This window comes from Macrobrachium nipponense, chromosome 25, assembly GCF_015104395.2.
Source record: "Macrobrachium nipponense isolate FS-2020 chromosome 25, ASM1510439v2, whole genome shotgun sequence".
Taxonomy (NCBI): Eukaryota; Metazoa; Arthropoda; class Malacostraca; order Decapoda; family Palaemonidae; genus Macrobrachium; species Macrobrachium nipponense.
Genome location: NC_087214.1, coordinates 13757459 through 13780339, shown reverse-complemented (window position 1 = coordinate 13780339; position 22881 = coordinate 13757459). Strand labels below are relative to the sequence as shown.

The following is a 22881-nucleotide window of genomic DNA, read 5'->3' as shown; positions in this document are numbered from 1 at the left end:
GCATGCTTATATGAATATTAGTATGTGTATGGTATATGTATGTATAAATTTTTTATTCTTGTTTGCACACTTGAAATGCGAAGTTATAATTTTTATGGCGGATATCCGTTTTTACCATAGTTTTAAAATCGCCTGTATTTTGTTTAATTTATAAAATCATCAACATAAATATTCATGGCAAACCAATTTCATTACAGCGCTGAATAATCTCTATGGATTCCAGTGCTTGGCTTTAAGCCTAAATTTCATATTCCATTCCGTTAGGTTATTGCTGCCCTGCTAGATTACCTCTTCCCCCAGCTAACAGAGTAGCTGGATGCTAAGGTCACTGACACCATCCAGTATGAAGACCTGAAGGTCTTGCTAGACAGATTCACGGCTACTGCCCCTCGTGGTAGCCGTAGCAGGTACAGATCCCTTAATCAGGGGCCATAGAAATGTACCTAAATCTAACAGTACTCCTGACACATCCAATCCTATGTGTTCTATCAACCCCTCTGTCTTTTTTTATCCTCGATTCCACCACAGGTACACACTTTTTGGTCAACACAGGTGCTTGCCATTCCCTTCTGTCTGTGTCCAGTCAACTAGCCAAACACCCACAGATATCTGATGTCTGACTCACAGCTGCCAATGGCTCTTTCATCCTTACCTTTGATCAGAAGCATATTGCCCCTAACCTCGGTGACAGAAAGTACCACTGACAGGTTTTGGTTGCAGACATCTCAATACCTCTCTTCAGGGTGGATTTCTTGGCACAGCACAAACTGCTTGTGGAGGTCACCAACAGGCACCTCACCAATGCCACCGATCTGTCAACCATTCCCATAGCTGCAGCCCCCGCAGAACTTGCCCTCCACATCGTCAATTCCAAAGATGAGTTTGCCTACCTGCTCGCCAAATATCCAAAGAGCTTCAAACCAGAATTATGACAATTTTATCAAATCCCTACTATGCGCAGTATTTTCCAACATATTAAGACCTTGGGTACTCCGGCACACTCCAGTTTCCAATGTCTACCACCCAAAAAACTCACCGCTGCAAAGAAAACCTTAGCAGAAATGGAGAAGATGGGTGTGTGTGTCAAAAGGCATCCAGTCCTTTGGCATCTCACCTCCACATATTAACAAAAAAGGATGGCACACTTCCCCCATGCAGGGACTAACGAAACTCAAATGTGATCACTGAGGCTAACCACTAATCCATCCCAACTATCACAGGCATAACCACCTTCCTGCATGGCACAAAAATTTTCTCAAAGCTGGACCTTCTCAAAGGTTATTTCAAGGTCCCCATGAATCCCGAAAATATTCCGAAGACCGCCATCACAACACCCTTTGGCCTCCCCAATGCAGGAGCTCTTTTCAGCAATTGATGGATGCCATCTTGGGAGACCATCCCAAAGATCTCGCCTGGGGACCTAGAAAGAAGCTGCCTTCACTGCTGCCAAAAATGCCCTCACTAAGGCCGCTGCCCTCAACCCCTGGTTTTTTTTAGCAGGTAACTCGGCAAAACAGAGAAAAGCTACTCCACGTTTGACTGCAAGATCCTGGAGGCATAGGCTACCTCACTTTCAAAACACTTTCAACATTCTTTTGGAGGCAGCACCTTTCACCCTTGAAACTAACCACTTGCCACTAGTGCATTCAATAAATCACCAGTCTAAAGCTCACACCTTCAGTGCCGCCACTTGTCAGCCATCGCTGAATTCAACTGCCCCCTTCGTCATGTCCCTGGCACCCATTTGCATCACACAACCACCTACCATCTCGAGTCCAATGGCAGGACTGATAGGTTCCATCGCACCCCGCACTGCAGCTCCTGAACCTGGTACTTGCAGCTTCAATGGGTCATTCTCCTCAGCCTTTAAACCATGCATAAAGAAGGCCTTGACCTGTCAGCAGCCGAGATGGTATATGGCGATTTGCTCATAATACCTGGTGAATTCTTCACCTATAATAACACCTCACCCAACATCATCTGACTCCTATCATCATCAGAAAATTCGCTCCTTGCCGCCCATCCAAAAAGCAAAATGAGAAGACCTTTATCCCGAAGGATCTACACAAGGCAACGCATGTATTCGTCCGCATTTCACCCAACCTTGCACTGGCCCCTAACAGGTCCGTGATCGCAAGCAGAAAACTTCCTTAATCGACATCTGCAGAACAATAGATTGGGTTGCAATTGACCACCTGAAACCAGCATATTTGCCTGACCACATTAATCCTCTAGTCTAGTTTTCAAGGGCAGGACACCCTCTGCAAGACCCTGGTCAACTCTCAGGGGGGTTAATGTGCCAGCACTCTAAAACCTGTGTTTCTCAGGCTGCAAGTGACAGGTCGTCACCAGCTTTAGACAATTACGTCGCCAAATTCCGTAATTTTCACTATAATCCACATAGTAATGCACCAGTGGCGCCAACAGAGAGCACATCTGATTTCCATCTATATAGGAGCCATAAAGGCTAATATAAAATAATTGTACGTGGTTGGTCCCTTAGTCACTGTGTAAGTATCCTGGCCTCTGATTGGCCAGCAATTCATATAAATACTGCTGTAGTTCATTAATAGAGTATCATTTCAAGATCATACCTCGATGCACCAAGAAAATTTCACAAGTGTTTCGGAACAGAGTTTTACACCTAATTATCGCAAAGCTTTACGCAAATCATCCTCCTATTCTTTTACCAACACAACTAACAATGTAATTACTCTAAAAACATAAGAAGAAACACTATATCAATACGTATGCTTAGAGATAAAGTTACCACTTATACCATAGCTACACAATGGGTTCTAGGAATGCCCAGCTTAACGAGGAGAAGAACTTGCCACGTACTTCCTGTAGTTTATGTACTGTGTAGTGCCCCAGGAAAGAATGACTCTCATGAGAATGTTAACCCATACGTAAACTTGGTGACGCCAGATTAGAGACTAGTTTATCTCGTATTTTCTTCCTTCAGTTTAAGAGAAAAATTGAGTTCAATTCTTGCATTTTATCTCATATTCAAGGTGGCAGGTTTTAGTCTCGACATAATCATGGATTTGTTGCGAAATCAAGAGAATTCGCCTCACACGACTCTCTTGTTTGAAAATCATATACATTAGATATTGTATTTATGATTCAATATGAATGACGAATAATTCAGGATTACAAATTCCCCTCTTCTTCTCTGCTTAGTCTGGTCATCACTAGGCTTACATCAGCATAGAAATTCACAGATACGACACTTCGACAGCCATCTGCCCTTCTTCTTCCACCCTGCTACAACCTGAAGTTGTGGAAGGTTTGTTGCTGAAATGTGGATCCTGTTTTTTTGTGACATTTCTCTTGAACTGTAATATATCTGCTCCCGACGGTGGTGATATTTGCTTTGAAACGATTTGCCACCTAGCACCTTTGCCAAAATCGTACTTATTAAAATTTTACGATCATTGATGGATCCGAAAGTTTTTTCCAGGTGACTGGCTAAATGTGAAAATAATTTCTATACCCAAACCTAGAAAAGAGTAATTATAGACCAATCTCTTCAACAAGTTGTCTATGTAAGTTCTCGAAGAAAATTAGAAAATAGTTAAATGCACGACTTCGTGGCACATTCGTAAAAAAAAAATATTGAGCCCTACCCGATTTGGTTTACAGCTTAATCTGTCTACATTAGATACCTCTATCTAATTTCAAAGACAGCAAGCAACAGTAATCGTCTTTGTTGACATTCAAAAGGCATAAGACACTACGTGGAGGTAGGCAATATTATTAAAATAATTACATATTAATAACATACGCAGACATTTTCTTAAGTTCATTAAAAACTTTAATAACTGATCTCACTTTTCAGGTGAGAATAGATAATTTTCTTTTTTAAAAACCTTCCTACTTAAAAATGGAGTCCCTTAAGGAAGTGTCCATAGTGGTACTCTGTTTACATAGAAGTTAATGAAATCAATAACATGCTACCGGTTGGGATTAATAGTAAACTATATATGGACGATTTTGCCCTATACAGCATCACGCATAAAGCATGCAGAACGAACGATTACTAAAACCATAATAAAAAATAGATGATTGGACCTCATCTGTACGCTTTAGATTTTCCACAGAATATGTAATTCTGACGCGTCTTCGTTTGACACGCGTCCACTTAATGGGCAGTCCACATGGCCCTCCTCCAGAATGCAAAGTGTTGATAACAGTCAAACATGTGTTGTACTGTGACTGTCCAAAACATGACCAGCAGCGATCATTAACCTTTCAAAGTAAATCGACAGGGGAAATTTTTTCTGAATCTTCCACATTTTCAATCATCACAATTCTAACATTAACATAGACAAAATCTAAAAATACGTAAATAATGAAAATACAAAAAACTAATAGGACGTGGAATAAATTAATAAAATGATATTTTAAGATATTTATTTTGAATTTTAATAGTTTTTATTTGTTTTTATTTAATATTGTTTTATATACGTATGGAAACGAGTAAATGTATTTAATGTATACTTGTGATCCATTGTAAAAGCATATACCTTATATAGTTTTTTCTTTTAAATTTCATTGTCATTCATTCATCACACGAATGACTTATTTGTTCCCAGTTCTAGATTTGTGGCCTAGGCCTGGTATTCCCTCATAATCCTTCTGGCTAATCTTATAAGAGGAAATAGTCAGCTCAAGGGTTGCTTAAACTATTTGAATAATGATAATGTACTTGCAGAAATCCCATCCTTATATTTTTCTATCTGTAAGTCTTTCCTGTCACTCAGACTTCCTTAATGGCTCTTATTCATTTTGCTAGAGCAGTGAAGCAGTAGAGACTATTGGTTATTGTGTAAACCAGTTAGGTTCTCAGAGTTTTCTGGCTGAACACAGGTAATGAATTTGCATGTTCACACTCCAACAGTCTTCCCTTCTTTACCCGTATCTCTTCACGTTCTCTACATATTTTTCTCTGACACACACTAGCATAAGACACTGCTAACTAAAATGTAGGAGTTCTGGATTTAGTATTTCATAATGTAAAAAATCTCTAAGAAGAGTTCCAGTAATCCCTTGGTCGTCCATACCCTCCCCATCTGCACTGTGCCACCGACTGCGCCTTTCTCTGTGCAATCGGGTGAATGTAGTTCGCCATAACAAAGTCAGATATAAAATGTAAAGGTAATTGAGCAGTATGGTGTCACGAAGACAACCGTATGGGAAATTGTGCACCTCACGGACTGACTGCACCATACTAGCATTCGTGTCTTGGAGATTTAGTCAAGACAAAAAAATGTTGGTCAAGATCAGCTGTTATGAATGACAGCTGGCCGTCATGTGGGTAATATGTTGATAACTCTCATCTGAACATTGTTGGATTTTCTAAAGTACAATATTGCAAAGCTGTTACTGATACCCAGGCCAATTGCCTTGTATGACATTTCAGCTAGTTTTCATCATACAGTCTACTATAACAGAGGGTCAATGTTCTTCAGTTTAGGAAATCCATCATCATTTTAAACTTCCACCAGCTGCAGTTAGCTGTTGCACAGTAATGCGCATTGTTTTTTTTAAGTTTATTCTGTATTTTGGTGTAAAAGTCCAACATGCAGTAACGCTACAAAGTTTGAAATATTTGAAAAATGCTATTAAAATTAATGTATGGCTTATTTTTTATCAGCGTGCAACTTTTTTTTTCTCTCTCTTTTTTTTAATGATTTGTCTATTCTAGAAATTACCACACGATAGAATGACTTTGTACAGCATCATAAACTATTATATGCATAATGATGTAAAGTTGCTTATTACAAGTTTTACTTATCGTACTGCATAGTTTCATACTGCACTGTATATTGGTTTAGAGTTACTGTATGGTGAGAAATGCACGGCGTTGTACTGTTGCAATACATCAGATGCTTTTAAGGCAATGGGGCTTTGTTTAGCAGCTTCCACTACCTGTAGTTAGCTGGAATGTAGTTCTGTGACATAACTTTCATTCCTCAGTAAAGTATGATAAAATACAAAGTGCATCACTTAAAGATTAGACAAAATGCATAAATATGTGCAAGCAGATTTTGTATTTTTAGTTTTTAACCTTTAAAAGAGGGATGTCACTGGAGTTGCATGTATATAACAGTGATCTGAAAATAGGGTATGGCCTTTAGATGTACAATGTAAGGCTTACTTATGGATGCTTTATATTATAGTGCACAGGGTTTTGGCGTTAAGTAAAAAAAAAAAAGAATATAGTGAACTTTTTAACTTCCTTAGTTGTTGGTCCCAGAAATGAAAGAATGTTAGGGCGTATGTAATAGGCCATCTTACTGCATTGCAATATCATATACAGTATATACTGTACAACACACTGCACTTAAATGTGGTCATAAACATACAGTGGCTTTTCTGCAGTGCTGAATTGTACCTGATTTCATCATTTTTTCTCATCCGCAAGCATCAATGTAAGACCATATCCTCCCAACCAAGGTATAACTCATCTGTAAGCAAGAGGCTTCAATGTATAACACCATGTCCCAACCAAGGTATAACTCACTCACAAGCAAGAAGCTTCAGTGTAATACCATGTCCCAACCAAGGTATAACTATTTGCAAGCAAAGGGCTTCAATGTACGACCATGTCCCAACCAAAGTATAACTAATCTGCAATGCAAAAGGCTTCAATGTAAGACCATATCCCAACCAAGGTATAACTCATCTGCAAGCAAGAGGCTTCAATGTAAGACCATGTCCCAACCAAGGTATAACTCATCTGCAAGCAAGAGGCTTCAATGTAAGACCATATCCCAACCAAGGTATACCTCATCTGCAAGCCTTCAATGTAAGACCATGATCCAACCAAGGAATAAGGAATCGTAAATGGCTGTTTTAATGTGGTATTAACAAGAAAGTTCAGGAACTGCATGGTTCATGGGACTCAGATGCAGACGGCTGCTGAGAATTTTATGGGGCTGTACATCAATATTAATTACTAAACTTCTGAAAGTTGGCTTTTCTAGGCTTTTCTGTTCAAACTTTGGTGTGGACTTAACTACTATAAGGCTTATGGCAAAGACTTGGATGTTTCAGGAAAGTTTTAGATGAAACTTACAAGAAGTTCATACATATGATTGACAAACAGTTACCTATTGAATCTCAAATCAACATTGACAAAACTGTTATTTTACTGCTCTAGGCCTACTATAACTTGGCAATAAACAAGAAAAAACAGTACCTGGTAAAAAGCTATGTTTGTCTGCTATGTGTTGTGCCTATGCCTTGGGTATTCACAAGCTAAAACCTGAAGTAGTTGGACTCGTGAGGCATCCATGGAGTTTTCATGGGTTGATGTATAGGTTTTGTCTAATATTTTACCACTCTTTAAAGGCTTGATTCATAACTAATATCATTACATATTGGTTTAATGACCAATTCTAAAAGGGAGCTTTCGATTATCAAATGCAGGAGTTTCTCATTCCTTGAGATCAGGTGAAGGTTCTCCTTCTTGATAGCATGCTCGTGTGTCATATTGGACAAGATTTGGTTGTTGACTACGGCTGTATTAGATAATGTTTTGCTCAATAACACAATCAATGGACCAGGGTATTATTGTGGCAGCAAAGAAACACCATTGGCAGAGGTTCCTGGATAAAGGTTTCGTGGTGTTCTTGAGGGATGGACTCTGCAGAATATTTAGAATTACTCCCTAAATTCAACAATCCACAACTGGGTTCTTGCTGGGAATGATGTCTTTCTTACCTTGAAATATATTTGATGCAAACTGTATGCAGGAGAGGAGGCACTATTGATTTCCCAAGGTTTGGCATTGCCATCCTCCAACAATACTACAGGAAAATCAGAGGACATTCAGGAGAACTACTACCATGAATGGATGGATGAAGACCAGTGATCCTGGGCATCAGACCATTTATGAAGAGAAGGCCACCACTGCTGCTGTTGCTGCTGGTTGTGAAGATGCTGATCGTGATGACGATGATGATGGTTGCGACAATGCCTAGGTTCAGTAGGGTCTAAGATATTCTTGACATTCTGATTAGATTTTCAAATTATCCCAGTTATGATAGAGAATGGTTAGTTGTTCCCTTTGTTGGGTCCCCTTTGTAAAACAAGGGGAAAGATCTTCAAGCTTTAATAGTAGCAATCCTTTTTTCAAAGTAGGCTTGAGGATTTCTTCTGTGTTGCCACTCCCCACCCCCCGGCCCATTGCATGCAAGTCTGTCGCCACCAAGTCATCCAGTTGCCATATTCTCTGCTCTGGAGTCACATCCCAATACAGTTGCTGTCATTGTTCCAAGCCACCTCCCATGCCCAATTCATGTGTCATGCCAAAGTAAGAATTCTCACTTAGCCTAAGGATGAGCCTTTTCCTAAACCTATGAGAACTGACATAAGGTCACCTGCAGGCAAAGAGGAGTATAATGTCTCCTACTTATTACCACCAGCTACAAAGGATACTGGCTTTTAAGTATGCACAGTGAAATGTCTAATGTAATAAGTGTTATTGCTTTTCATAGTGTAACATAGATAGCTATAATAGAAGAGAGAGAGAGAGAGAGAGAGAGAGAGAGAGAGAGAGAGAGAGAGAGAGAGAGAGAGAGCACGTCTTGATGTGACAATCCTTCAAGAGATAATGAACTACGAAAGCTATGCGACCCAAGACCCCTTTATCACAATCACTGATTACAAACCTGTTGTGACGAAGCATCAAGCCTCTCCCAGCAATGATTCAGACTAACATGAATAAACAAGTCTTATCATTCCCTCACGCCAAAGGTCATCCACACATGACTCATTTTATCAAAATCAGTATCACGTGACTAAACAGCTCCTAAAATGTTAATAAGCCACCCACACACTCGCCATCTTGTTTTTCGCATGTCCCGCCCTCACCTTCCCGCCTCCCCCTCCTCCTCCTCTCTCCTCCTCCCCCTCCCTTTTTCCCCATATTTCGCCACGTTTCGATTTGTTTTTTAATGGCTATATTCCTTAACATCCAATCTTTAACCCCCGCCATTTCAATGAAGTAGCGATAATTCGAAATATTATCAACGTGGGTTTTTTTATTCCCTTGAAATTCTCGAGCTATATCTAAAATATTATAACCTGCGAGCGGATGAGTTAAATCTCCTTCTTCATTCCATTCAACCGTGTTAGAATCTTGTAAGTGCTTAACAAAAGCCGTAACGTATGACCTTTGAGGTTCTTTAAAAAATATTGGAATAATACCTGTTAAATCAGGATTGCTCTTTTTGCGAGTCATGTCCCCTTTAATTGTTTTCAATGTAATGGGGGCGTTTACCACCTCCCCTCCAGTCACTGCACCTACTTTTTCTTTAAGAGGAGGAGGAGGAGGTCCCGTGAGCGATATAGCCGGCATAGGTGGTTTTTGGATATTAAGGGAGACGTGTCCGCTACTACTAACAGCTGCCGTATCCAACACAAACCTCTTTTCTATTCATTAACCTCTCGTAGGTAATGGTGTTAATGCACTGTTCTTCTATTGCTTAACGTGAATGATGGAGAAACACAATTTTGATACGCACATATAGTTCTTTATTAGATCCATGACGTTAACATCGATATGGTTATATTGTTAGGTGTTTATACATGTAGACTTGACGTATGCAGCGTAACTTGAAGTGATGTGATGTGATGTGATGTGATGTGGTTCAATTACTATGGATAAAAGAAATCAACGTATGAATAATATGCTAATTTATACAAAATTATTGAGTTAAATAACTAAGACTGATAGAAACAATATGCAAAGCTTAATTAAGTAAAATATGCATGAATAACGGCTAATTACAAAAAGCTAATACACAAAGTCAATATAATTAAGGCTCATATAAAGACATACGTTATATACAATGTAGGCTTAAAAATGGGAAAAGATGAATCTGCTATTCTAAAACAATATAATAGGCATTTACTTACAATTGTGTTCCTATAACAAACGGTCCAAATATTCCTCAGTAAATACCAACTTTCGTTACATTCGTTATATCCGTTCTGTATGAAATCTCTTTTTAAACTGATAACTTTCCTCATTTGTTTACAGGAAGACACTCGATTACCAAAAAGTTCACGTGAACGATAACTATGCATAAATTAGCTAAAACAACCCAACACCAAGTAAACAATTATTATGGCCGAGCGTAGACTCGAACTAGCAAACTACCACACAGCAAACCTTAACATTAACCATTGCGATAACAAGACAACACGAACATTATTTACAGTTAATCGTTGGGCATCAACATTACTCGACCTCTAAATCATATGATTTACAAACAAAAAAAAATATAGGATGCACAACTAATATTTCATTTCATACTACAATACGTGAATAGAACATGAATAAACCAAGCTTAAAGAACGAACATTAAAACGATAAACACAACAAAAATAAAAATGAGTTTGACAAACAGATATGAACTAGAAATATCAATGTCATATAGTGTCTCTGGATAATATCTATAACACTTGATCTTCTTTTGGAATTAAGAGTACGAGCTTGGTCACTGGTCTGTGCAGTTCAGAAGATTGGGTTCGAAGTTTGACGCTTCTCACAACACCTCTGGGATCTGGCAGTACCTCTGTTACACGTTGCTAGTGGCCAGTGAAGTCTTGGCGTGTTCTCGTCTTTCAGGAGCACGATGTCACCTTCCCGTGTATTTCGTTGTTGTTTGTTCCATTTGGGGCGTTGCTGCAGGCTGACTATGTACTCCCTTTTCCATCTGCTCCAGAACAAGTCCGACAAATATTGTACTCTACGCCACCTTTTTCTCGAGTACACATATTCTGGTTGCGAAGGTCCCGGTATTAACCTCTTGGGTGACTTCATGTGGAGGATCTGACTCGGACTTAGTGGGTCCATGTCGTCGGGATCATCAGAACAGGTCGTGATCGGTCTCGAGTTCACAATATATTCTACCTCGCAGAGAAGCGTGCAGAATGATTCGTCATCAAGGCGAGTCCCGTGGTTGTAGAATAGCGCAGATAGAACTTTCCGAATGGTACGGATCTGGCGCTCCCATACGCCGCCCATGTGCGATGCCATAGGTGGGTTGAGTTTCCAGTCGATATTCATGTACAGTAGTTTGTTTTGGATTTTGTTTTGGTTCAGATCTGACCAAGCCTTGTTCAGTTCATTCCGTGTTCCGATGAAGTTGGACCCGTTGTCGCATCGGATTTCTTGTACCGTACCTCTGCGGGCTATGAAGCGTTGCAAGCAGTGAATAAAGGAATCTGTTTCGAGACTGTTAGCAGCTTCCAGATGAATGGAGCGACTGACAAGACAGGTGAATATGACGCCGTAACGTTTGAGCTCCTTGCGTCCCTCTTTTATAATGAACGGCCCGAAGAAGTCTACGCCTGTGAATGTAAATGGTGGAGCTGGCTCGAGACAATCTTGAGGTAAGTCGGACATTTTTTGCTCTTGGCATGGCTTTCTTATTTTTCTGCACGTTATGTATTTGTGGAGTTGACGTCGGACAGCAGAGTTGATTGAAACAATCCAAAAGCGTTCTCTAATTGCTGCAATGGTGTGATTTCTACCAGCATGGCCGTGTTTCTCATGAGCATCTCGTACGATTAGAGTCGTGACGTGCGAGTGTTGTGGCAGTAGCATTGGATGTTTCACGTCATAGTCCATTGCGGCTTTCGAGAGGCGTCCTCCCACTCGCAGAGTTCCGTCGATGAGCACTGGGTCGAGACGGAATATCTTACTTGTTTTTGGTAGTGAGTGTTCTCTCTTGTCTTCTTTCATGGTTGTTTTCTTGAGATTCTCGACCTCGTTTGCAAAGGTGATCTTTTGTATAAAGCAAACTATTGCCTTTTCAGCCTTTTGCATGATCTGTGTGGTCCTTAAATTTATAGTTTGTTCTTTGTTTTGTAAGAAAGCCAAAAATGCTATGAATACTGCTACTGCTCTCTTCAGTCTCTCCCACCTGGAGAAATGGGTGATTAAAGACATAAACGGTGAGCCTTCTTCTGATGTAGCAGTAGTAGCTAAAGACAAAGTCTTCTTCTATAACCTGCAGTTCACTTATGGGGTGCATCTTTGCAGGGCATTCTGAAGCCGGCATATTCAAGAAATCCGGACCTTCCAGCCAATGAGTCATGTCTGACGATATCACAGAACCTACCCCACGTGATGCAACGTCTGCTGGGTTCAAATCAGTGCTAACGTACTTCCACTGGTTAGCGTTGCTGAAGTCTCTTATTTGACGGACTCTGTTGGCCACAAACACTGGAAAACGCTTTCTCTCAGCTCTGATGTAATAAAGGACTGTTGTTGAATCTGTGTAATAGCAGATATCGTTGAGATAGAGATCAAGCTCAAGGGTCATTTTCTGTCCTAAATTCACAGCTACAGCAGCCGCTGTGAGTTCAAGCCGTGGGATAGATGTTGCTTTCAATGGAGCAACCCTTGCTTTTCCGATGAGAAATGAAGTTTTCGAACATCCACCCTCGTTTGAGGTTAGGTATGCAACAGCGCCATACCCAGATGCACTGGCATCTGAGAAAACGTGCATCTGAAACGCCATATCTTTTGCTTGCTGTGGTAACTTTAGACATCTCGGGATTGTTATCTTCTGAAGGTTCGGGGCTTCGCTAATCCATTGTTTGAAACGTCGCTGGTGATCATCAGGCACTTCGTCATCCCAGGTGAGACTGGTTTCTTTGCAGAGGTCTTGCAGTATTTGCTTTGCCGGCAGCACAAATGGAGCAGCAAAACCTAGGGGGTCATAGATGGATGATACTATGGAGAGAATGCCTCTTCTTGTCAGCGGTTTGTCTGGCAACAACACTGAGAAGCCAAATGTGTCTGTTTCAACGACCCAAAGTATTCCGAGGGCGTGCTCTGTAGGCAGGGGGTCATAATTGATGTCTCTTGTCTTTAACTCTTTGGATCGATCGTCAGCTGGATGGTGTTTTAGGACAGAGGACGTCATTACTAGTATATTTACACAGTTTGAATCCACAGCCCCCGCAGGCGGCAGTCAGTTCAGCAATCAGAGAACTGGCTTCGTTGGCATTCGGTACAGACTTTAGACAGTCATCGACGTAGAAGTTCCGCTTAATTGTATGGGCGACTTCTGAACTTAAGTTGTTTCCTTCATCTGCGACGCGTCTAAGTGCGTAGTTGGCGATACTCGGTGAGCTCACCGCGCCGAACAGGTGTACCTTCATCCAGTACTCTTCGAGTTCCTTTGATATGTCACCGTTCGGCCACCAGAGGAATCTGAGATGGTTGTATTGGTGTTTGGGTACTTTCACTTGGTAGAACATAGACTCCACGTCACAAGTGAAGGCTTACCTGGTGTTCTCTGAATCTGGTTAGAACACCTATCAGAGAATTGTGAGATCAGGCCCTTGCAGCAACTGATCGTTTTAAGGATATTCCATTGAATTTAGCACTACAGTCAAACACCACTCTAATTTTATCCGGTTTTCTTTGATTGTATACTCCATGATGTGGCAGGTACCACACATGTCCAGATTTGGCTGTAAGCAGGGAGTCTGGGATACGTTCAGCATAGTCATTCTGGAGTATTTTGTCAATGAAGTTGACGTAGTCGGAGTGGTACTTGGGATCCTTTTGCATTTTCTTCTTTTGATAGAGTGCTCGTTTGATTGCAAGGATCTTATTATTTGGCACCATTAAGTTCTGATTCCTGAAAGGGAGAGGGATCTCAAAGTGACCGTCTTTGAACACTACATTGCTTTCAGCCTTCTTCATGAATGTAGTATCCTCTGGAGACAATCCTTTCTCTCCAGGATACCTTGCTACCCGGCTATCAATAAAGTCACTTTCCAGAATATTCAGTATTCTGTTTGGGGAGAGAATTTCAGTAGCCTGCTCAATATCCTCGGTCACAATGCGATTACTGTTTACCCGATGTGTAGACGTTACGCTGTTGTCTTCTACCGGGGAGCTGACTGTCCATCCGTGACGATACTGCAGAGCGAATGGGCCTTTGCCGTCTGTTGATATGATTTTCAGAGGCTCCATTGCTAGTGGGCAATTACTGCCAATCAGTAGACCGATGTCTATTTCTGGTATTACTTCAGGAATCGATTTTGCCACGTCATGAAGATATGGCCAGTGTCGTAACAGTTCTGGACATGGTATTTGATCATGGCTCACTGGAATTTCTTGTCTGGAATACGTTTTGGAAGCAGATATACCATTCTGGCCGTTTATATCACTGACGATGAGATCCTGGACAAGGTAGCTTTTGACTATGCTCTCCCCATGCATAGTTTTCAGACGCAGATTTGTTTGAACACCGGAAGCTTGCAAGTCGTCTTTCAGTTCTTCTGATAGGAAGCACCCTGTGCTTCCTGGGTCATAAAGGGCGTAGGTGAGAACTTCTCGGTTGCTTCCCCTCTGTTTTATACGAACAGGTAGTATTGTTTGAAGAACCATTGAGGAACCATGAGAAATAACGTTGCTGGTAGCTGTATCTGGAGGGTTTTGGCTGGATTCCTCTGTACGGTTTTGAGAATATGAAGATCTGTCAGAGTAGTCTGACCTCCAAGGTAGTTTGAAGCCATCTATATGCATGGCCGTAGGATGACCTTTGCCACATTTGTGACATTTTCGCTTGTTCATGCACCCCTTCGATGTATGATTCAGACCGTAGCAACTGAAGCATCTACGCTGCTCTATAATAAACTTTCTTTTCTCTTCGAGAGATTTCTGCCTGAAATCTGCACAGTTATCCAGTCGTGATTTTTGCCGCAGTAAAAACAGGAGGGTGACCCAAAACCACGAGTTCTACTTTGGCTCTCACGATTAACTTGCATAGCAAATGCAGACTCTGTTGGTTTCCCTTTTGATGATTTACTAGAATTCAGTTCTCTATGCATTGCTTCTTTGCCAAACACTGGGTCATTGACACACTCTGCAGCGTTAATAACAAACTGGACAATGTCACCAAAGCACGAAGACCTGTTCTCGAGGAGTCTACGGTTTGTGGCTTTTTCACGCCATTTATTCTGGAGATAACTTGGCAATTTCTGGACCACCACCTGCAGGTTTGGTGCATGATCAAGAACAGCTAGGTGAGTAAGTGTTTGCATGGCGCTGAAGCATTTTAGCAAGTAATGCGAATATCTTTTCAGACATTTCCCTTCGTCTGGTTTTATCGGCTTCCACTCATTTAGTTGTTTCAAGTATGCCAAGGATACTTTATAAGGATCACCATACTCTTGTTGTAGCAACTGTCTTGCCCGGCTATAGCCTTGGTCTGCCTGCATGTATATACAGCTGCTGATGAGGTCCTTAGGTTCACCGTCGGTATGCTGCAGGAGGTAGTAAAGTCTGTCACTGCTACTGGCTGTTCTAGAGGAGATCCTGGTGTCAAACGCCAGTATGAAGTCACTGTATTCCAGAAGATCACCGGTAAACTTGGGAACTTCCGGTGCAGGCAAAGCTAGAGCTGTGGCGATACCACTAATCTGCTGCTGTATGGTGTTAACTGGAGGTGAATTAGGCAGTGGATAGGGTGCACCAAAGTTACTGTTCTCTAGTGTATTTACAGCAGATACGTATACTGTTCTTGATTTGGAAACGTTGATGACGTGGCATTCGAAGCGTTGACCGGAGGTGCACGAGTGTTAGTACCAGTCTCTGAAGAATTTCTGGGAACAAATTCTTGTGTAGTGCTGGGATTTAGACTGTGTAAGCTGGCACTATTTTCCTGGGTGACAGGAAGTATAACCTGGTTATCCATATTGCCGCCGTTAGCACCTTCACTCACACAAATTCCAGGGGCAGCTACACTAGGTCCAGCGACCATAACATTCACGTCCTGATGGTTGGCTCGTTGCACAATAATGCTGGTATGTGTCTCATTGTCCTTGTACCAACATTGTCATCGCCAATGTCATTTTCGGTTTCTGCAAAAACACGTGCTTTTGCTCGAATCTTGGCTATTTCGATATCCAATAGAATCTCTTCTGTCTTTGCCTCCTGTTCCTTTTTCTTTGTCACAAGGTTCTTTTTCTTTTTCGGCAAGCAACTCGGCGAGGCGTGCTTTGGCTCGCACCTTTTCGGACATAGCCGATTTGCCAGAAGGAAGAGAAGAAGGCCGTTGGGAAGAACGTTTTGAACCAGATCGGCTCAAAAGACTCTTCAGGTCTTCTTCAAGTCGTTTTTCGTTTATGGCTATCCATTCACCAGTATGGTTTCGGAATTGCAGAATGCTAATTTCCTTGGTCTCATATCTGGACAATTCCTGGTCTTGCTCCAATTCGTCTGAGATGTTATCCATGACACAATTAAAGTTTTTTTTGTACTTATCGAAAGCTTCGTTATATTCCTCTAGACACATTTTCACCAAGTGCAGGTTGTCAGGATTTGACATGAGGCCTGTGAGTTCATTGCGTTTTTTCGTTACGTTGGCAAGTGATGATCTCAATTTATTTTTCAATGTTCGAATATCAACTGTCGTACCCGAGTTTTCGACGGGAGCACTATTCTGGACAGTCTCATCAGACTCCTCCATCTTGTCTGTAGTTGTTTATAACAGGCAGTAATTCCACTTCTTAAGGCTCACGTATAAGAGTTATAATAGCGAGAGTCATTAATGCACTGTTCTTCTATTGCTTAACGTGAATGATGGAGAAACACAATTTTGATACGCACATATAGTTCTTTATTAGATCCATGACGTTAACATCGATATGGTTATATTGTTAGGTGTTTATACATGTAGACTTGACGTATGCAGCGTAACTTGAAGTGATGTGATGTGATGTGATGTGGTTCAATTACTATGGATAAAAGAAATCAACATATGAATAATATGCTAATTTATACAAAATTATTGAGTTAAATAACTAAGACTGATAGAAACAATATGCAAAGCTTAATTAAGTAAAATATGCATGAATAACGGCTAATTACAAAAAGCTAATACACAAAGTCAATATAATTAAGGCTCATATAAAGACATACGTTATATACAATGTAGGCTTAAAAATGGGAAAAGATGAATCTGCTATTCTAAAACAATATAATAGGCGTTTACTTACAATTGTGTTCCTATAACAAACGGTCCAAATATTCCTCAGTAAATACCAACTTTCGTTACATTCGTTATATCCGTTCTGTATGAAATCTCTTTTTAAACTGATAACTTTCCTCATTTGTTTACAGGAAGACACTCGATTACCAAAAAGTTCACGTGAACGATAACTATGCATAAATTAGCTAAAACAACCCAACACCAAGTAAACAATTATTATGGCCGAGCGTAGACTCGAACTAGCAAACTACCACACAGCAAACCTTAACATTAACCATTGCGATAACAAGACAACACGAACATTATTTACAGTTAATCGTTGGGCATCAACAAATGGCAGGGATAACGTAAAACTCCTTCATTTTCAATTAAAAAGATTCCCTACCAACTCTCAGCAATAGGCAATAAAACCGATAGAATAGTCCCCCCTTTACGACTTTTCAGTATATTTTTCTTCTTAGATATGGACGTTGTTTTCAAGGACACAAGATGAATTTCTCGTCTACAATTTCTTAAGTGTTTAATAAACTTCTTATCTTGAGTTAGATTACCACAAAGAAAATTTCTAAAAATTTCCGAGAGAGTAGACACCAAACCACCGTTTAAGATGGGAATAACTTTACTTTTTTCACTGGGTGATAACCAGAGATGAATAAAATCCAAAGTTTTTTATTTTTTACGTATTAAAGGTTGCTTACGGTTCATATCCGTACAATTTGAGATTCGTCAACCCAGGAATTGAGTTGACTCGGATAACCTTTCCAATGAACGTAATATTGAGTTTTATTATCTTTCCTCCTCCTTCCCAGAATAGTGATATCATACGTTTCTGGTAGATTTGTGCGAATTAATTCTTCACGATAAAATACGCCCTTTATTTCTTCACCCGCTAAATCTTCCAAGAAGTATACACCAGGATTTTGCCTTGTATCCACTTTTCGGATTTTAAAAATTTTCCAGAGTATTTTGAATTGTATATCCCCTCCTAAAAATTGCGTTGCGACGCTCATCGGCAATACGTACAACGTCTCCAACATTCAAGAGCGAAATGGCGGGAGGATTAACGAGAACAGCCTTTTAATACATACTAGAGAATTGTCGTTCAATGTCATCTCTATCCGTTAATGCTTGAACCTCTTGCGGGGTGCGACCCAAACTTCTATGGGGGGTATGATTATAACTGTGAACAATGTCGCGCAAGACGTTAATGTATTTTAAGGTTATGTTTGAGATATCTATATATCCGACCCTTAATAGTCCTTATGACTCTTTCAGCTATAGAGGATTTGATTTCTCTCGAATAAACGCTATATAATTTTATATTTTTACTATCTAGATATTCTCTGACGTGTTTGTTATAATATTCCCTACCCTCATCGCTATTCAAACGTGAAATTCCCAAAAATTCGGTAGATTCGATAACGTTCTTCAAAGCGCGACGCATAGTAACACCATCCTTCTTTTTCAAGGGAACAATTTGTAGATATCTGGAAAACACGTAAATAAAGTCTAGCAAATATTTAAACCCATTATTATACCAAGCTAATTTGGACATATCAGCTAAATCGGTGCTCGCTATTACTCTCGGTTTAGGTGACATGATTTTTCTTCTGGGGAATTTTTTTCGAGTGACTTTATGCAGTGTGTAAGACTTTTGCCCACGTAAGAATTCTTTAACATTTTCACGAGTAATTTGGCTATTCAGATTTTTCGCTACTCTGAATAAAGAGTCCACCCCGCTGAAACTACCCACACCCCGTGCATCTCCGTACAAAGTTTTTAGCAGTTTTATCCATTCTTAATCCATATTGGTAAGCTATTTGATATTCCGTTTCACCCAGAATATTAGTTCGGAGCTGTAACAGTTCAGGTGTTGACGGAGCGAAGTCTACTAACAAATAACCGTAGCGGTTACGTGATAGGTGGGCCTTTTTTATATATGTCCGAAAAGGCTGAAGCTTTTTGACGGCCGAATAACTGCCGACCTAAAGTTTTCAATTTGACTAAAATCACGATTTTTCATTAGAATATAATGTGAGCAATTCAAGCTTATACTTCTACGAACTTGCCCGAATGAAACATATTCTGCGGTTATTTGAATAAATAACTGAAATAGATGAATGACGTCCCGCTGTGAAGGCGTTAGTCACAAATTTATTATCACTAGCCTCGAGGGAGCAATCATCGAGTATGAATAATAGACCTTTATTAACCTCCGTCTCCCCCTTTTCAGAGTAATCAAAGGGATTTAAAATTTCTTTGGATACTTTAAATTTGTGACCTATGAGGATGCGTTTCGAGGGGATGTTCAGATACCCCGCAATATAAAATGTATTGGCAAACGCGTTTCATAGAGTTCAATGATTTTTTTGACATAGGGACGGACTTGCCACTGTTACTAAAAACCCCGCGATGATAATACGAGCGGGATTTAGCAAACGGGTTCTAACAACAATGCCCACCCAGGAAGGGACCTGTTGCGGCCATGATGTTAGCGCGTTAATACTATAGTTGTGTACTTTATGCGCTCCTGTTTTTATATACAAGCCTTAATAATAATTAGGGTGAATGGAAGTTGACGGCAATAATATTTGTTTAATTTCCATAATGCAATACATACAGGTTTTTCCTACAATATAAAAATAGAACGTACAGTAAAAATGCAAAGTATAATAAAAAATACAATATAGTAATTCAAAAATATAAAAAACTAACTGTGTATATGATTATATATACATATATACATAATATATTAAAATATATGAATATAAGAAAAAATATATAGTAAAATATTCAAACTATGACACCCGGTCAAAGTGTGATACGACCCCGTTTACTGGAGGAGAGGGTGAAACCATTTCCCGTCGAGAAGTCCAAAGACGTCGAAGAGAGAGAGGAATTAACATTGTATATTTTACTATTCTCTCTTCGACGTTTTGAAAATCCTTTCACCCGTGGGAAATGATGTGATGGATGTAGGGTCGGAGGAATAGGAGGAGTAGGAATTCTCGAGGTGCTAAAGGAGCGGGAATATTTAAAATTGGAGAGATTGCCGCTACTACCGGCGCCACCACCACTAACCCTCTAGCTCCTCCTCCTCCTCTACCTCCCCATCCCCCTCCCCTTCCCCCCTCCCCCCTCCTCCTCCTCTATACCCTCCTCCACCCTCCTCCCCCCAATGTCTGAATGTCCATACGCCAACGATTTATAAGGTGTCACATAATATCTCTTGTCCTCTAAAGGACAGAGAGATACCTTTCACTGGCTCGTATGACACCATCGTGCCTCCTACTCTTTGCAAATTGTGCACACGAGTATAAGCAATCTCATTCTTTCGATTACAGCTCGATACTGGTCATGTGGAATGGTCTTTTGCCGGCACCTTTGTACACCTTTCAAGGTGTTACTACGACTAGTTTCCGTCAGATACGAATAAACTTTAGGTTTAACGCCGATGAATTCCCTCATGAGTTCAGCCCCCCCGTTTCAACCTTCACTAACCCGAGTTCCCCCTTACGTGACTCATCATACAATTCGTGAGTTTTGGGGAAATTACTCAAATCCATGTAGGGTTTGAGGACACCCTTCAGTTCCTGATTGAGGTTATCAGTCACCAGGGAAAAGATCAAGCTGTCAGTGTCGGTATAAAGGAGCTGAACTCGGTGTCCATACTGCTTTCGAAGAACGTCGTAATAGAACCGATACATCATATCCTTCGCCATGTCTAGTATACTGAAACCGATATAAATCGGGGATTCAGCCATAACAGACTCTTTGCAATGGTTTACAATGTACCTGTCGTTACCCAGTTTTTCCAAAGACTTGTACGTGTGTTTGGACACATTCCTGAGGAGAGAGGCTTCACCGGTGGTGACGACAGTTTGGGTAGAATAATTCAATGAATTTTTAATAGTGACACCGAAAAGACTATTCACTATGATTTTGATGGTGATCCTCTTGTCCGGATCAGTCTCTTTAGCACGCCTTTCGGCATTTTCCAGAATATATTCCCTCAAATAAAAATCCTGTTTGAATTTGTACACTTTCCTTATTTCATCAACTTCGAGACCGAGCCTTATCAACGTTTGTAATAAGGGAAGACAGATCAAGTGATTACGCATGGGTAAATGCGTACCCGTCAACTTAACATTTTTCTTGGGTAGCTTCACCTTGAACTTATTCATTAGGTTTTTTACTATAGGGTATAGATCCTGGTGAGTCACATTCATGTGATGAAATGGCGAGAGGGAGATCATCTGTCTGTAGAGCAACATCCGTCTAACTGGGTTTGGTATCGAGCAGTATGAAATAACCGTATTCACCCTGTGAATCAATGGCGGTAATATCGCTAGCGACAAAACTTTCTAATTCGACAGGGGAAAGTTCAGTTATTTCACCCAAGGGCATTTTGTATTTACTCATAACTGTGGGATACAAACTGGTGAAATCAACGTATAATATATACGATTGAGGATCACCCACCCTAAAACTGGGATTTAACTCTGGATTATTAGCTACGCATTGCCTTCGAACTAGACTACAAAAACCGCCGCGGATGCTTTTACAAATTAATTGATAGAGTTCACCATTCGAAATGAGGGGGAGACGAATTTTAGAGGAATATAGGAAAGCATCGAGTGAGAGAGAGGTAGAAGTCAGGTAACGGGCAGGGTCTAGTCCGAATTGCGCCATGGCAGCCTTCCTCCAAGCTAAATAAATGTCGGCTAATAATCCCACATCCATTAACAAATACAAAATGGTGTAATCTAGAAGATTGGTGCAATTAGCGGCGTTCCAAACCTTGACCACGTGTGCATAGCCCCCGCTGGAAAGGGTTTCTCCCGTAAGTTCCGAGTCGAAACACTCTCGAGAAGGGATGCCGGGCTTTCGCAGGATATTGAAACCCGTCACATAATCATAAGGGTAGTACTGTTTACCGCCTACCCAAAACTAAAATCGAGACAATCCCGAGAATACTGGTTAACAACTGATGTGCGATTTCGAGGGAACCTTTCTGTTTGATATGACTCGAGGCGAGACTAGAAAGGGTCCCCCTAATCACGTTGTTGCTATCAACGAATCTCAGATTGCCCGATCTGGCCGAGTAAAATTTACTACCCTCGCGTTTCAGAATTTCAAAATCATGCTGAGCCCCCCACCTCTTTCAAGACCAGGGCGATGTCATATGACAAATTGTGTACAAACACTGTTAAAGTTGGCTCCTTAAATTGCATATTCAAATTACACTGTTGACACAGTGCAACACACAAAGTTGTCCCGTGCCACAAAATGAGCGTGATGTCGCATTTTCGTGACTCCAGCCTTGGAATTCGACGTTACATTCCTTCGCAATGAGTGCTCGCTTCAACTTATGGGTGGATTCAAGAGTCATATGTAAAGGAATACGCACGCATTCGTTCACGCAATAACGCCCAGTCCCGTTCATGTTCTGACAAACAATCATCAACGCATTTCTCTCTGTGACTTAGTCTATGGGTACAATATTCCCCCGTTCTACCGTCAACGATCACGTAGCAGTAAGCGAAAGCTTTCTGCGAGATACTATTCTTGGATCGTCTTCTCCGGCCGGTCTTCGGTTGAACATTATACGCCTCAAAATCCAGGAAAGCCATGTGCGAGATTGGCAGCAGAGCTTTAACTTTAGTAAACTGTTTAAATTGGCCAGGTTTCTGGGTATTCGACAGTGGTTCGAGCAGTACAGGCCTGTGTGTGTGCCTCACGGATGGTGGGACTATTAAACAAAGTCAAACAATTGTAACACATACCACCCGCGTGCTCAATCCCCCGCCCCTGCTTGAATCCGTGTCGGACTTCTTCACGAATG

At 40.7% G+C, this 22881-nt stretch overlaps 2 protein-coding genes across 2 annotated transcripts; both read right to left on the bottom strand.

Annotated features, from left to right (window-relative positions):
* Positions 1-10531: 10531 nt before the first annotated feature.
* On the bottom strand, positions 10532-11764 carry LOC135199000 (uncharacterized). Its single transcript, XM_064226914.1, has one exon. It carries the CDS (start codon positions 11762-11764, stop codon positions 10532-10534), a length of 1233 nt encoding a protein of 410 aa, XP_064082984.1.
* A 70-nt stretch (positions 11765-11834) lies between these two features.
* LOC135198999 (uncharacterized) lies at positions 11835-12953 on the bottom strand. Its single transcript, XM_064226913.1, has one exon. The coding sequence runs from the start codon at positions 12951-12953 to the stop codon at positions 11835-11837; it is 1119 nt and encodes a 372-aa protein (XP_064082983.1).
* Between the last annotated feature and the right edge of the window lie 9928 nt (positions 12954-22881).